General features: G+C 37.1%; 2 protein-coding genes across 3 annotated transcripts; one reads left to right on the top strand and one right to left on the bottom strand.

The window, feature by feature from the left end:
• Positions 1–4,128, top strand: LOC113731022 (glutamate receptor 2.7). 2 transcript variants are annotated; one of them, XM_072079029.1, is made up of 6 exons: positions 1–96; positions 397–742; positions 910–2,234; positions 2,407–2,716; positions 2,810–3,201; positions 3,292–4,128. In XM_072079029.1, the coding sequence occupies exons 2-6, from the start codon at positions 448–450 to the stop codon at positions 3,733–3,735; spliced, it is 2,766 nt and encodes a 921-aa protein (XP_071935130.1). In that variant the 5' UTR covers positions 1–96; positions 397–447; the 3' UTR covers positions 3,736–4,128. The 2 variants fall into 2 exon arrangements, with proteins under 2 accessions (XP_071935130.1, XP_027111857.2); XM_027256056.2 differs by having other exon boundaries at positions 29–742.
• Positions 4,129–4,693: 565 nt separating this feature from the next.
• LOC113731023 (apoptosis inhibitor 5-like protein API5) lies at positions 4,694–15,418 on the bottom strand. Its single transcript, XM_072079028.1, has 16 exons — positions 15,039–15,418; positions 14,765–14,929; positions 12,126–12,225; positions 11,978–12,043; positions 10,152–10,249; positions 9,994–10,068; positions 9,528–9,677; positions 8,569–8,634; positions 8,420–8,485; positions 7,188–7,298; positions 6,755–6,844; positions 6,564–6,670; positions 5,867–5,981; positions 5,703–5,768; positions 5,518–5,621; positions 4,694–5,052 (listed from the first exon to the last, which is right to left on the bottom strand). Exons 1-16 carry the CDS (start codon positions 15,123–15,125, stop codon positions 4,827–4,829), a joined length of 1,692 nt encoding a protein of 563 aa, XP_071935129.1. The 5' UTR covers positions 15,126–15,418; the 3' UTR covers positions 4,694–4,826.
• Positions 15,419–16,366: the final 948 nt, after the last annotated feature.

Genomic DNA, 16,366 nt, shown 5'->3' with positions numbered 1-16,366 from the left:
CTCCATATGAGGGGATTTTTTTTTTTAACTAAAATTTATATCTTTATACACGAAAACGAAACCTGTGATTAGTGTAAATCTCCTGGAAAAGAATAGGTCTGAATTGGTCACCATATATTGATATGAGGATATGCTAATTTTTCTGAATTGGTCACCACATATTGATATGAGGATATGCTAATTTTTTGTCTTATTGTGCTATTGATTTTGATGAAAATTCTAATCAAATGTAAATTGAAGAAGTCATTTTAGCCCACTGCTGCTGGTCTTGGTTCAAATCTACTTGTTGCAAAAGAATATGACCATGGACTTTTCAAACCTGCATATTTAGTCAAAATACAATTTTATTCTGTTTCCAAGCTTTTGCTTATATTAGCTATCTTTCATCCTTTGTAGGTTGAACTACACATTTCATTTCCAACTGCTGTGCAAAGAAAGGATGAAAAAATGGCTTTCCAACTACTTACCAATAGTACAAATATTAAGTGCTCTAATGTCTTGTTCCTTGTAATGAAACTATGCTTCCTCATCATATGCTTTTTTCAGTCTGCTATAGGAGCTGCCACTCCTCTAGAAACCATCAATATTGGTGCAATCATAGATGTTGATTCCCGAGCTGGTAAAGAGCAAAAAACTGCCATGCTGGTAGCAGTTCAAAGTTTCAATAGTATATCAACAAATCACAAACTCACTATTCATTTTCGTAACACCAGCAACTATCCAATTCATGCAGTGTCTGCAGGTTAGTTCACCTCTTTTCCGCTTGTTTTCTTCCTTTAGTTGCTAATATTGGGAAAAAGTAAAGTTTGATATTCCTAAGTCCGATTTTTCTTCGATGTCAACTTTGGTTAGAAATGCTTCTGTCATGTCTAATTTGAGATATTTTGTGCCCTTGAAACTCTTTTGCAGCTGAAGAGCTGATTACACAAAAACAAGTGCAAGTTATAATTGGGATGCAGACATGGGAGCAAGCTGTTTTGGTTGCTGATGTTGGGAAAAAAGCTCAAGTGCCAGTTCTTTCATTAGCACCAGCTCCTAACAGACACCTGTTCATACAGCATAGATGGCCTTTCCTGGTACCAACGGTTTCCGATGGCTTCGAACAGATAAGTTGTATTGCTTCTATCATCCGTTCTTACCACTGGAGAAAGGTTGTAGCAGTCTATGAGGACAACACATATGGTGGTGATTCTGAAATGCTTGCAATACTATCTGAGGCCCTTCGACCTGTTGATGCAGAAATTGAGGCTCATTTGGTTCTTCCACCAATGTCTTCTGTGTCTGATCCAGAAGGAATAGTCAGAGAAGAGGTAGAAAAATTATTGATGACACAATCCAGGGTGTTTGTTGTTCTTCGATCTTCATTATCACTAGCCAATCATTTGTTTAGAGAAGCCAGGAAGCTAGGATTAATGGGTAGAGACTCAGTTTGGATAATTGCAGACACTCTTTCTAATCTCCTAGATTCTGTTGACACCAACTTCATCTCCTCTGCTCAAGGTGCTCTAGGAACCAAATTGTACTACTCAGAAGAGGCTACTCCTTTTCTGGATTTTAGACGTCAGTTTCAGAAAGTTTTTCGATTGGAATTCCCAAGTGAACATAATTTGGAGCCTGGAATTTATGCTCTACAAGCATATGATGGCATCACAGCTATTTCGAAAGTTGTGATGGAATTAGGCAGTAAAAGTAATACTGGTACTTCAATGCTACTGCCAACGATAATTCGATCAAACAATTTCACTGGCTTAACTGGTGATATATATTTTCATAATGAGTCACTATCAAGCCCACCAATGTTTAGGATTGTCAATGTTGTTGGCAAGAGTTACAAAGAACTTGGCTTTTGGTCATCAAGTTTTAACTTTGCAGATAGCCTTGAATTGGAAAATGGGAAGATAAATTTTAGTGCAGTTGATGGTGTTCAAACCATGCAAAATATGACTGCTAGAGTAAATTGGCCGGGGGAATTAGACAGAATCCCAAAAGGTTGGGCAATGCCCAGTAATGCAAATCCAATGAAGATTGGAGTTCCAGGACGAACAGTTTTCCAGAAATTTGTAAAGGTAGATTGGGTCGACAATGACAAGAATGGTGAGTGGAAGTATGACGGTTTCTGCATTGATCTTTTTGAAGAAATACTTAAACTTTTGGAGCAAGAATATGCCCTCCCTTATGAATTTTATCCCTACAACGGCAGCTATGACCAGCTTGTTGACCATGTCATCAATCGGGTATAAACTGTTCCTTGAAGTTCATCAAATTACTGGTCTACATGAAACCACCATTGAATGTGACTAATGATATTTTTAACCCTACTCTTCATTTTGTCAGTTTTTTTTTTTTTTTTGGCAATCTCTTTCTCAAAAACTGAGCCTTTTGTTTTTCTTTCATGTTTCTTTGAAGTCCTTTGATGCTGTTGTTGGCGATGTAACAATACTGGCCGATCGATCAAATGATGTGGATTTTACCCAGCCATATGCCGAGTCAGGCTTGTCCATGCTGGTCCCAGTGAAAAATGGAGCTCAGATGCCATGGATGTTTGTGAAACCTTTCACTCGGAACATGTGGATTGCAACATTTTCAATAATGTTCTACACAATGATCGTGGTATGGTACATAGAACACCAAACTAATGAACAGTTCAAAGGCCCTTGGAAAGACCAGTTCGTAACTGCAATCTGGTTCACATTCTCCACTCTTTTCTTCGCTCACAGTAAGCAAGCCTTCTTGTTATTACATGCGGATACAAAATTCCACAGCTCATCATGAAGTGCTTTCCTGAATTTGTATCTTTTTTGTCCAACAGAAGAAAACGTCAGAAGTAACTCTACTAAAGCGGTGGTTATGATGTGGCTATTTCTGGTGTTCGTAGTAACCTCAAGTTACCAAGCAGCTCTCACTTCAATCCTTACAGTCCCCAGACTTGAGCCTCGTACGACTGATGTAGAATGGGTAAGGAAAACAAATGCAGCAGTTGGATGTGACAGTGATTCCTTCGTAAGGGATTATTTGCAGAATGTACTTCAACTTCGAAACATCAAGACCTTTGACAGCGAAGACGCTTATCCTGCAGAATTTGAGAGCGGCAACATAACAGCAGCATTTCTTGAACTGCCTTATCAGAAGGTTTTCCTGGGAGAGTACTGCAATGAGTACACTGCTGTTGGACCTACTTACAGAAATGGAGGACTAGGCTTTGTAAGTAGTCCTTCACAATCCTGTCTTCTAGTCAGAACCGTTAATGGTTTAAAACACAGTCTAAAATCATTTCTCCATGCTCTTCTGCAGGTGTTTCAGAAAGGATCTCCAATAGCCCGTGATTTTTCCAAAGCCATTTTAACTCTGCAGGAGAATGGTAAGCTTAGGAGCCTCGTAGAAGAATGGTTAGAATCATCTACGAACTGTTCGAGTGTCGATGGGTCTGGTAACCCTGAGAGTCTGCGCTTTGAGAGCTTCTGGGTATTATACCTTATTTCTGGTTCCACTTCCACTTTTTGTTTTGTATTTTTTATTACGAAAAAATGTTGGAGACGCCAGGAGGCCTATCAGAATGGTGCTATTGTGGGTGGTAAAGGAATAAAAGGTATCGTGGATATGGTAGTAGAACTAGAACCGTACTTGCGTCGCAGATCAATGGGGAGAGCTGGGACATTCGCTCAAAGATGGAGTTCCGCACGGTGGGGTTTAGTAAGTCCCACAGACCCTTCAGAGCATTTTGAGGCTGCTCCATAAGGGGAGTTGAAACGCTTGCTGTGGTGTGCATGCATATTCGTTCAGGGGGTACAGGGAGATGTCGTAGGAGCTCTGACTTTCAATTTTCCTCAACCATATCAACAGCATTTTGATAATGCCTAACATGTAGAAATAGACATTACTCATGTGGATTGTTGACAGAATAGAGGGAACTTTTGTTTGTTTGTTTTTTTTTTTAAATTTCTTAGTGTTTGAGAAGAAAGAATGGGTTGAAGGCAAGCTCGCTGACTTCTTGATATAGGCTCCGTAGATGCATTACAGAAGCTAGAGAACATGTTCTTCATCCATGCCTTGTAATGTTGTAGGCTCCGCTTCTAGGGAGCTCTCTTTGAAGGAAAATAAACTGCTTCTCTAAAGCATTTTCAACCAAAACATTCTTTTTTTTTTTTCAATCCCAGAAACACGGCGCTTATTAAAAATAAGCCACAGTATAATTTACTCGAAACACCCCAAAAAACAACCATTGGAAAAAAAATTTCACGGAAGATTAGTCCAAATTAATCAAACATGATCCAGTCCTTCATCTTCCAAGTTCAGCTACAAGTGACATTTATGAACCAAACAGCCCTTTAAGACTCTATCGTAAATTAATGCAATGGCGCTTCGCTTGCATGCGTATTGCGTAAAGTGTCGAGGATTTCTTTTTGTCAACTAGAATGGAAGTTCAAAGTAATCCTTGTGACACAGTCGACCCTAATTGCCATTTAGATCTCCCAAAGTACAACTCCAACGTTTCCTCCTCCAGAATTGTTCTAGAAGCCGAATGTTTATACGTTTCACAGGATTATCATCCTCGCGTGCGCACAGACACACACAGAGGCAGTAAAGGAAAAAATTCGTAAGCAAACACTTTTTGTGATGGGAGTTTATTTGAGTGATTTATTTAAGATAATTACTGTAACACTTTTTGTAATATGATATATGTGAGATAAAAAAGTGATTAAAATTTGTGAAGCAAATCATTTTATCTCAAATCATCTCAATCCAAACACACTAACTAATTATTTTCTGTCAACTAGTGTATAACCATTAGAAAGTGCAAGAAATATGTCACAAGGAAAGAACTGTAGCTAGTAATAGCCCCGTCCCCTACCTCGTCCACCTCCACCTCGACCCCTGCCCCTGCCCCTGCCCCTGCCTCTGCCCCTGCCCCTGCCTCTTAATCCACTTCTACCCCCATATGCTGAACCTTCAAATGGCCTATTAGCATACTGGTTCTGAATTCCACCATCACCACGTCCCTTTTTCACGGCATTGTTGCTAGAGCCATTCGTTGTACCAGCAGGGCGTTTACCTCTGCAAACAGAAGGAAAACGAATACGAAGGTGAGAAACCAAGCACAGGTGATTTGATTACTCGAATTGACCGGAACACTAATTAAGTTCCACTTTCAATTGCTTAGGTAGGCTGCAGTTCAATTCATATTTACATTGTACTAAGCTTCAAAGGTCTTTCTTTCTATAAGTAATGCCTGTACCTTAGAAAGGAGAAACAGAAATCTTCAACTATTTACTATGTGAATGTCAAAGAATCTCTATTGTGCATTTGCTTCCACCTTCTTTGCCAATGTTCCACCCTTTTCTCAAGTACCCAGGATTCTCTCCCAAGTATAACACACTACTCATTACCAGGACTTCAAGAATGATCACCGCATAACTCACAGTCCACATTTATATGATCGGAAAACATCAAAAACTCTAAACCAAAAATGTAGTTGAGCTAGACAATCTTGACATGACAGCTTTGCAGTTCCAAACATACCCGGCTGCAGGAGTGTTTGATGGAGGAGAAAGTTTCTTAGTTTCTTTCCAAGATAAGTCAATTCTCTTGTCACCAATAAATGATGGTGATTTTGAATGCAGTGGCTGCATAATCAAGAAATTGTCAAGAGCATTAGTTAAAGTATTTCTATATCAGGAGTCTACAGGAATTTTATCCCCATTCACCTGTGTCATAGCCAATATGTTGTTACAAGTACGCAACCCAGTTGTGGTATTCTGCTTCTGTGTCTTCTGAAATTTGGTCAAAGGGAAAAAGAAAAATCAATTAGGACACACTAAGACATAAATAATCCAGAAAATAACTCTTAACTCTGGCTTGGTCAACTCACTATGCTGGCCTTTGCTTCCTCAGAAGTAGCAGCCGTCAATGCTTTGTTGTGCTCAGCCATTCCTTGAGTTAATTTCTTCATGGTAGCCCTAGCTAGCTCTTCCACACAATTTAAGCTGTAATGGAAACAAATGAACATCAACTTTCAAACCTCCTTCCCCTCTTTCCCTCTCTCTCATACCACATGCCCAAACCCACACAGACAAACACATATAAGCTCTGCAGAAGAGGAAAAGAATTACTGAATATTTTCAGCTTCAACTGTCAAAGGATGTCACAAAGCAACAGTTATCAAATATATGCACTAAAATAAATTGCATTTTAGAGTTTAGTATTAAATTAAATTGAAGAATAAATGGCTCTATACTCACAGTCCCTCTTCACTCGTAGACTACAAGACATTTCTAACTACAGAAAGAAGATTTCCTGATGCTCTCTGTCACATGATATTGATCTTTTCTGAGCAATTTTGTCCCAATTCTGTACAATTACTGAATGCAGTAGACTAGTAATTATCTTTCCTCTTCATTCTGAATTGCATGCCTCGTGTAGGAAGTCACAAAACTATACATGATAGGCAATTGCCCAGTTTATGCATTATATTCACAGGGAAGAGAGAGAGAGAGAGAGAGGAGAGAGAGGGAGGGAGGGAGGGAGGTAAGGATCAAAATATTGTACTGCTACAATCAACAAACTACCGTTCTATGAATTCTTTATGATACTCTGAGAAGTCCTCCCCAAGCCTATCAGAAGGTTGGCCAGTCACAATCTTGTAACCACACAAGCTGTTGGTGGCATTGGGTGCCTATTTAAAGGAAAAGAAGAAAAAAATGAGCAGTGTAAATGGAGAAAATGTAGTAGAAATTGAAGGAAAGAGAGACTTTGTGACCTTGTAAGCTAAATGGTGGAATGTATACAATAAGCACTCGACATAAGTGAAGTTCATCTCTTCTCCTGTTTTTCTTATAGGCATGTATTTCTGAAAAAAAGAAATAATATCCAATCAATCAAATAAGCAGTATTTTTATACATAGTTATAAGGGAATAGACTCATTCTTCATACTGTAAATTGAAGGCCTCTCATACTAGTATTAGAGGAGAATAAATCAAGACTCAGAATGAACAAGACTGTGGCCACAATGAATGTATAAAGATAAAAATCTTTATAATAGATGCATATAGCTAGACAGAGAGGGAGACATTTGGGGAGAGAAGAAAAAATGTTTTCTTTCCAACCATGCTTGGGTCTCATATATTATGTTCTAGGTGCTTTACAAGCTGTAACAAATTAGTCTTCCATAAGTCGTAAACTATATACTTGCCTTCAAAAGCTGAACAACAGAGGGAAGGATTTGTCTTGAATCCTGAGGTGTGGTGTAAGGTGAACTCTCAGCAAGATCCTTGAGCAGGTCAACTTTCCATTCTTCAGGAAGCTGCCAAGAAAGAACTTAAGAGAAGATTTCAAACAATAGAGTGGAATCTATACTTGGACGTGAAAAAAACAAATAGCCATTAGGTAAGTTTAAACAGATTGGTAAACAGCAGAAATGTTTGATGAATTTCTATATGGGAATGAATCCATGAAGTATATCCGTAGCGATAAGGTGATAAATTTGCCCATCAAAGTGCTCTTATTCCATCTTAGACAATCATGCAAAACAACAACATATATTTAGCTCATGACTTCCCCCAGTTACCAACCAGAACATGCCAAACAACTACAAATCTGTTTCATCAGCATGGTCACCACTCTTCATCGAAAGGTTGATGCATATGTATAGTCCTTAAAGAATGGCAATTATGTCATGACAAGTGAATAATAAGCAGACTGCCTCTACTTAAGTTATTCAGCGCTCAATGACAGCAAGAATTTCTGTATATCAGTTTATGACATGAGCTAACTGAATCCACTAAATATAGTTATCAGAATAATTCACTAGAGAAGATAAAGGCTACCAATACTGTATGCTGGAGGGGTCTGGGTAAAGTAATCAAGGCTCATGTAAGGATGGAAGCTGAGGCTCTTAACAAATGAATAGCCAATTTGATTGGAAACAAGTGCCTCGAATGCTCAGATTTCATGAGGCCAGACCAAATTCAAACCACTAAGTAGACCTATTATTTGAAGGGCATCTCAGAGAATGTCTTCAGTTCAAACTGCATTCACCTCTAACCATCTCAACTATGCGCAACTGCTCTACTCTAGCTACAGAGTTGGAAGTCAGACAAACATTGAAACCCCTTAAGACAGTTTTTTAAATACTTCGACTTCATTCTTTCTCACTTCAAGCAATACACTTCAATAATCCAACCAGCCAAAAAGAAAACCAGGCAACAAGAAAGTGCAATCTCATTCCGCAACAGCATATCCTAATGATTTCTCAAATAATAACTGCAAAGATGGGGATCAGCAGCAGATTATGCAAGGACAAACCACTATAGGCACATAAAAAAGTAGTGGGATTTCCTCTTAGAGCATTTAAATATCAGATGAACAGCCAGACATTGTTAATGAAACAGCTAAATCCTGCTACATTAGGAAATGCAAAATTACCTTGTCAAAAACAGGAAAAATGTGCTTGTTCAAGTAATTAAGAAACTTGCCATTGGATGCACCCCTCTGCATGGGAAACAGTATTTCAGCTCAACAGACCAGTCTATAATTGACTCAAGAGGGCCATCAAGGTAAACAATAGCACAAACCTCAAAAAATGGGATAGCCATAAACAAGCATGCTATTAACCTAGCAATGTGATCCCCATCTGAAACCTGCATTTTAGAAGCCATCATTTCAAGAATTGCTGTAGATAGATTATACTACAAAACCAAGCATAGTTGCATAAGATGGGAAGGGAACAAGAAAGAATTATTGCTTCTATGCATGGCCAAGAGTTTCACTTGAAAATGTCAGAACCTTGGTTACAAAACTAGCTTAATTATATGAGAAAAATAGTGAGATTCAGATGGCATCATGACAAAAATGTCCACAGGGAAAAGGAAAATTTAACGTAGGATGAAAAGAACATGTGAAATGTAAAACCCACCCAATAAACTACAGATAACATGACAACATTTCAGCAATGCAGTAATTTGGCAGAAGCCATCTTGTAAGAGTTAGCCTTTTCTTCTTGCATTTGGATATCGCATACAAGTAGCAAAATAGTAGACAGGACTCTGTTAAGTCACTAGATTGCTATGGTAGTATCTTTAAGTTCAACTACCAGACAAACATAGCGATGAAGATCCCCTGCACTTCGAAAGCATTGTATATGGTATCTTCTCTTCATCAATCTGACAAAAAGGTTAACCTTAACCATGCAGTTGAAAAAGGATCAAAGAAGTCTACAAGAAGATTATCTGCTTCCAGTGAATGACATCCATGTACATATGACAACAAAATCATGTCTCAAGTTTTGTAAATATGAATATGGTAAGTTGATGTGCTCTTCACACTCTTAAGGATCTTAATAATGGTCAGCCCAAAAAATTATTAATAACAAAAAAAATTATAATAACACTTGCCCATAAATGACATATATTTATTTGGAATGCTTGTTTTGAGGGAACTTTTCATTTATTTTCAGATGGGTTTTGAAGGGGGGAGAGGGGGGGGGGTTGCAGCAAGAGTCAACCATGTCATCAGGTAATGAGCAATTGCTTACATCGAACTGAGCATCAAGATCCGCTTGGCCTTCAATGATCTCAATGAGCTCTTGAACACGCTCAGGAGGAGCTTTTTCTCCAAATATGCTTAAACTTTTTAAGAAATCCATAAACATCTTAAATTCTGCTCCCGTCACATCTTGTAGACTCTGCAAAAAGAACTAATCAGTTTCTTACCCTTTATTTCCTTTTTTAAATCATCATATCAAACAATTCAGACTACCAGCTCTGCAATAAGCACCCTTATTCGTCCTCACCTAGCAAATTCCTTTGTTAATATTGAAAACATTACAATCATCAACACGAAGACATATCAGCAATTTCCATAGGTATAAAACAGAAAATTTGTCTAAACGAAGAATTGCAGTTAATAATCAATGCTGCATGTTTGGCAGGAATTTGCAAACTGAAAGTTCTATGGTTCAACAGAGGAGCAATTGGATTAATACACACAGAGAGACATACCTTTTTAATCAAATCAGTCATGTGTCTTTCCATTAGCTCTGGTGGCTTCAGCAACTCAGTTTTAAGAGGGAATACCTAAAATAAAGTATGTTGATTAAATATAAAACCAAAAAGAGCAGCAAAGTTCATTATACTGAGCCATGTAATTTTCACCCAACCTTGTCTCTGATAAAACTTAAGGTTCTCTCTCGAAGATTCTCATCAGTCATCTGCTCATCAACACTCTCAATGTGCTTAAATAAGGCTGTCAAAGAAGCTGCAAAAGAAAGTTCAGTTTACCGACTTGATAAATCTTAAGTGGTGGTTAACCATTGCAGCGATTCAACCAAATACAACTATTCACCCACCCCAAAAAGGCTAAGATTAGAAGGAAATATAGAAGATAGAAGACCACATATCAAATTATTAGATGGAAACAGAGTATTGCAATGGGATTCCTTTTTACCAATGGATTAAAGATTGTACATACGGCATGATCTCTATAATTCTAAGACAATACCTCTGGATGACCGAAGACCCAAACAAGGTGCTAGTATAATATGGAATCCCCACCCCCCCCCCCCCTCTCTCTCCCAAAAAAAAAAAAAAACTAAAACAGCATTTAAAATATATTCATAAAAAGATACATAAACAAGCAATGTTACAAAACCATCGAACATAGTGGTATCACTCTGATGTGAATTGGTCATAGCAATTACCCTTGCTTGAGTTTTTTTATCGTTGAATGTGAAATGATATGAGAAAAGCTCCCAAACTAATGGAACAATCACCGCATCTTGTAATGTGTAGCCTAAGACTCTAATAGCCATGAGCCATACTCCAAAGTTCTAGTAGGTATGAATTGAAGATTTCTAGTGAAACATATATATTAAGTCAAAGCCATATGTTATATGTATGTATCAGCTATCCAGTCATTCATATACATGTGCCTGCTGATCAAGGACACCAATCATTGATACACGTTTGCCTGCTGATCAAGCCAGTTTAAGTGGCAATGTTCACAGTGCAACAAGAACTTTTTATATTCACCCCACAAAAAACAAAAGAAAAATCGTAAATTACAATGAACAACCATGGACGACTGAACAAAAGTGGACCATAACCTACTGACATTCATCCTAAGTTGTAAGATTTAACACCAATCTGCGATAATATAATGTAAAGAATGCTAATACCAAGCTAAACCTAGTCAACATAGAATTACAGAGTCATGTATTTCAACCAACAAAAATTGGAGCTTACATGACTTGAGTTCGACCACTGCAATGAAAAGTGGAATCTACAGGCACAACAGTCAAAGAAGCATGACAAACAACTAAAGTCTGAGCATTGGAGTATGTTTTTCTCACATAATATATATATATATATGGTAGTCAGAAGTTGACCAAAGTGTACTTGTTTAAAGAAATAAACTCTATCAAGTGATCACTCGTGAGCTTGTACTTCACATGATTGTTCTCTACATATCACAAGAAAATAAGGATACAATCACTCATATACAGCAAAAGTAGGAATCCTGAAAACAAATAGAAAGTAAAGCATCAAGGTATAAGCACAATGTTACACCCTCCCAGTGACATCATTCTTACATCTACACTATGAAAACATAAATATGAGGCTCCAAATTCAAGAAGGTAGTTTCAGCGTATTTCACCAAACCAAATCCTGGAGGCAGTTCTATTCCTGATTAGTATTTTTTCGGACCGAATAAAACTAAAAAAGGATTTAAATGTGATTATCATTTTCAGTAACCATAGACCGATCAAGAGCTACTCCAATAGCTGATATCCTGAAACCTAATCTAACCTGTGGTCCATCTTTGGATACCAATTAGGCTTTGAAACATATCAAAGAAAGATGTAGCATTCTCAAATCAAATAGAATAGAAAGTTTGAGACCTATATCATTCTATTCTGTATTGACTGTCCAGTAAAAAGTAGAGACAGAAAAACAATCAGTATTGTGTTGCATCGTACAATAGTACCTTTAACATCCTGCCTCAATAAGGATAAAAGAGCCTTATGTACTGCATCGCGCTCAACATTCTCCTCTACAAGCATCAACCATGTTTTTAGATCAGATATGAACAACATTAAAGACAACTGGAAGTTCAAATAAAAAAACTAATTTACCAGCAGTGAGGAGCTGGGCAAGAATATCAACAATCTTAGAAAGATGTTCAGGTGTATCTTTGCAGAAAAGAGGAAGTCCACGAATTGCTTGCACGCAAACCTGCAAGATTTGATTGGAAATCAAAAGCACAATATTTAGGAACAAATACAAAAGAGTGTCATCACAGTTCATACAAGCACTATGAGATTACAGAAGAAAGTTTAGATTCACTTATGCAAATTTCATCATATGCAAGCAAATAAGAACCACTATAGAGGCCATCAAATCATATCAAAGAACAAACCCGACAATATTTTCAAAGCAAAAGGAAAATTACCTGTATGCGAACTTTCAAACTAAATGAGTGTGTGCTCATATAATCTCTGTGCGTGTATGAGAGAGAGCGAGAGAGAGAGAGAGAGTAAGTAGAAGTTGCCCAGACTTCTTAACCGTATCCATAACAGAAAGTCAAAATTACTTCACGTATCCGACACTTTTCAAACACATCAGATACCACAAGAATGTTTAATAGAATCTGATATTGAAAACTAACAAATTTATGGACAAGTGCTCATGGATAGTCAATTAAACCTTTCTCATGATTCATGTAACAAAATAAGGAAAGAAAACGGGTTGCAGCAAGGTTTGCAGCCCATTTACAAAAAAATTGAAAGAAATAAAAATCACCTGCTATTCTAGCAATACAATGGCAGATCACCCAAAAATTTAACTCCTAAGCATATGTTGAATAGGATAATGAACATTGAGCATTATAAAAGGTTTTCTCCACTCTCCAGAGTCACATTCTTGTTGTTGTGCCTTCTGAACTCCTTCAATACATTTTGTTGTTCCTCTCCTTCTCTATGCTACCAAAATTAATGCAAAAGGGCATTAATGCAAATCCTGCTATTCTACCTCATGCAGATGTTCCAACTCTAAAAGAAATCTTTGATCTAGCTCGAAGCTTCTCAGAACATCATATCAGTCGCCTACAATGTGGATCATGAGCCCTATTCTCTCAAAATGTTGCAATTGATTAATTGTCCCTTCATTCTCATTACCAGAGCCACTGACAAGTAGCCTTTTAGGAGAATTCATTCATGATCTGTTACGTGACTGAAAAAAGCAAGCCTAAAAGATAGCAGCATCAGACACCAATTTATGTTTCCACAGAAAAACAGTTCATTCTGTTATAGTATCTTCACTGATAACTTCCTACATGCAACCCAAGCCAATTTCTATCTTCAGCACTAACAAGTAATTGCAACTCAACAGACTCAGCATGTATCCTTGCAAAAAATGTATATCTTCCTGATACAGCAAATTACTTCTAGAAATAGGCTGCAGGATGCCAATTACCCAAAGATCTTAGCCATGCAGCATTTTGGTGGGTAAAATATGGAGAAGCGTGCTTATTCATTTTGGCATATGTTGTTTAAACTCCTCCCATCCATTCCTGAAGGTTTCCAATCTATTAACTGACAAATAATGTTGATTTCTTTAGATGTTGATCCTCCCCTCTCAAAACCCATTAATTGAAAACCAAATCCTCTTTCTCCACATGGCTTTCGCTTTATTCACAAACAACCTCCACTTCCCTAATTTCTCAAGTGAATGGTGGATGTGTACCATTAAAAAGCAAGGTACACCAACAAAATTTGGGTGTCAACAATCATATCAATATCAGACTGTTCACTTGCAGGTACACGCATGAGTGAAATGCTGCCAGCTAAAGGATCTGAAAACGGCATCCTCAGGAGGGAATCAAGGGTGTAATAAGCCTGAGGAATGAGAAGAATTTTTTTTGGATGTTCACCACATTTCATTCTGTTTCCATCTTACACATAGACCAGGTTCCCAACTATTTGGAACTTTTTATACGAGAACAAGAACAGACTCCTTTAAAGAAAGTACTGCAAAAGCTTCCATGATAATGCACACGACGGCACTGATAAAATCTATCTTCTGCCTCAACAAGATCATAAAAATCTCCATCTTCCAAACACACAAGCCAAAGCTCAACCACCACCTACCCCAGCCAGTTGCTGCTATATCATGCAGAAAAGAGACCACCTAAGTCAAATATGAAGAAGGCAATATAGTTTCCCTGATCTTTTTGCCAAATAGTCCTACACCATAAGGAATCCACAGATCAGGCATTTCAATACTGTTTCTCTTGCTGCTGCTTGAGTTCCATTACACTTGATGTTTAGTAGTATCAGGCTATTAAAAAAAAAAGTTTAAAACTAATGAATATCTGCTAAATTGAGCAAAGGCACCAAGTCTAAGCCTTCAACAAAAACAGAATCATGCAGCTGACCACATTTTAAAATTCTATTTTAAAAAATTAAATCTTTTCCACTTCCTCTGTTCCAAATTGTGATCTTTCCCACCATTTACTTATGAACTTGCAGAAAAAAACAGTTGAAAAATAGCTTCATTCAAATATATATCAACTTTAAGCATGTACTTGCTGAAAATAATTGTTGCAATTAACTAAGAAAATTCCTCCTTCATTCTGCTCGATTCTGCCTAAGAGTTAAACAAGAACAATATCTACAACTGAACACTATCAGATATACTTAAATTGTATAATATCATCATCAATAAGAAAATTTCGAAAAAAAAAAGATGAGATTAAGATTAAGAAAACGCTGACCCCGAGTTCTTCAGCTTCACATAAATCAAGATGGGCATCTACAGCACTGACCGAAAGACTTGGGAAAAACTTGAAGAACCTGGGGATCAGTTGAGCAGCTAATTGCCTAGCTTTAATGCTGGTACTGGTTGCCGCCTTTATTATATTCTCGTAATCCTCCACATGCTAACAAACACCACATTCATATCAATCACCAAAATTCGCAGTCAAAATCAATCTTGCAGCAAATTATTAAAACCCCAAAATTTAAAAATCGGAGAGAAGTTGGGGGCACCTGAGTCTTATCCTTGGCTTCATTGAGGCGTGCCCCGTACTCGTAGAGCTTATCTATGTCCTTGGCCTCGTCGGAATTCTCGGTCATCTTACTTCAGAGCTTCTAAATTACTGCTTAATTTAACTACGTGACTGTGTGAAAAGATGAAGGTTAAGGTTTAAGGAATTGGATAAATTTGTCGAATCAAAATACAGATTTTGTATCGATTTGAACAGAGGTTGATTTGGTTGGATAGAACAGTGTGGAAAGCGAAGATTGAGACGGTATAGTATTACCTTCCAGAAGACTCGAGCTTTATATAGTGGCGGTCCCGTGGACGAAAGAGGAAAGAAGAGAAAGAAGTGAATTTGCAAACAGTAAAAGCTTGAGGCAGGTTTGGTCTCGTAGACCGTAGAGACCAAATTTTGCCACATCTACGACTCTTAAATTTTACCTTTGCAAATTACCAAAAGGATTTTCTTTTTCTGAAAAATATTGCTACTAATTTCTTGGTTTTGACCTTTGAGGTTGCATTTCTTCGATTAGTCCTTGAATTCCACAGATTACTTTTCATTGTCTGGAACTATAAATGTACAAGATTGAAGCGTGAATAATTATTTCATAATTCATATGAGAATAGTAGTATTTTGGAATATTTAAATGTTAAAATCCAGGTTAATTCAACAAATATAGGATAGATGTAGCCTACAGGGAGATAGGTAGTTGAAATGATATATAATTATCTTTAAAAATAATTAGCTGTTTTTTAGGATATTTTTGAAAAATTTTGCTGTAGCAGAGTTTTTAGAGTATATTTTAGAATATTTTTAGAAAAAATATTTTGAGATATTTAAGAGTAGAAGAGTTTCTAGAATATATTTTGAGATATTTTTTAAAATTTTAAAAATTTTAAACTAATTTTTAAATTACCTTTTAGAGTACCTTTTAAAAATTTTATTGTATTTGAAAAACAGTTAAAAAACAGGGGATCCAAACAGAGCCAAGGTTAGATTAGGTAATACATTAAATGACACTCTCGCTTTAGATATAGTAAGATAAGCTTGCAGCTAGCATCTTTTATACATTTAGATAAAACGGGAATTCATCTATAAAGTCAATAAAGTTTGAAAAACTATGATTGATCCTGAAAGGGAATGAATGAAAAAAATAATCTGTCTAATTGAGGCCTGAAAAATTAGAAAAGAAAAACCCGATTCGAATTCTTGGAATGGAAGAAAATAAATCTATTATCTACCATCCATTAGGCAAGATCAAGTAAATCCTGGCAGAATAAAAGGGCGGATAGACTTATGAACAGTGTTCCGTGGTCACTCGTTGGCAGCTTCAGT

This window comes from Coffea arabica, chromosome 2e (assembly GCF_036785885.1).
Source record: "Coffea arabica cultivar ET-39 chromosome 2e, Coffea Arabica ET-39 HiFi, whole genome shotgun sequence".
Taxonomy (NCBI): domain Eukaryota; kingdom Viridiplantae; phylum Streptophyta; class Magnoliopsida; order Gentianales; family Rubiaceae; genus Coffea; species Coffea arabica.
The sequence above is the reverse complement of the archived record's forward strand: the minus strand, read 5'-3'. Positions and strand labels throughout refer to the sequence as shown.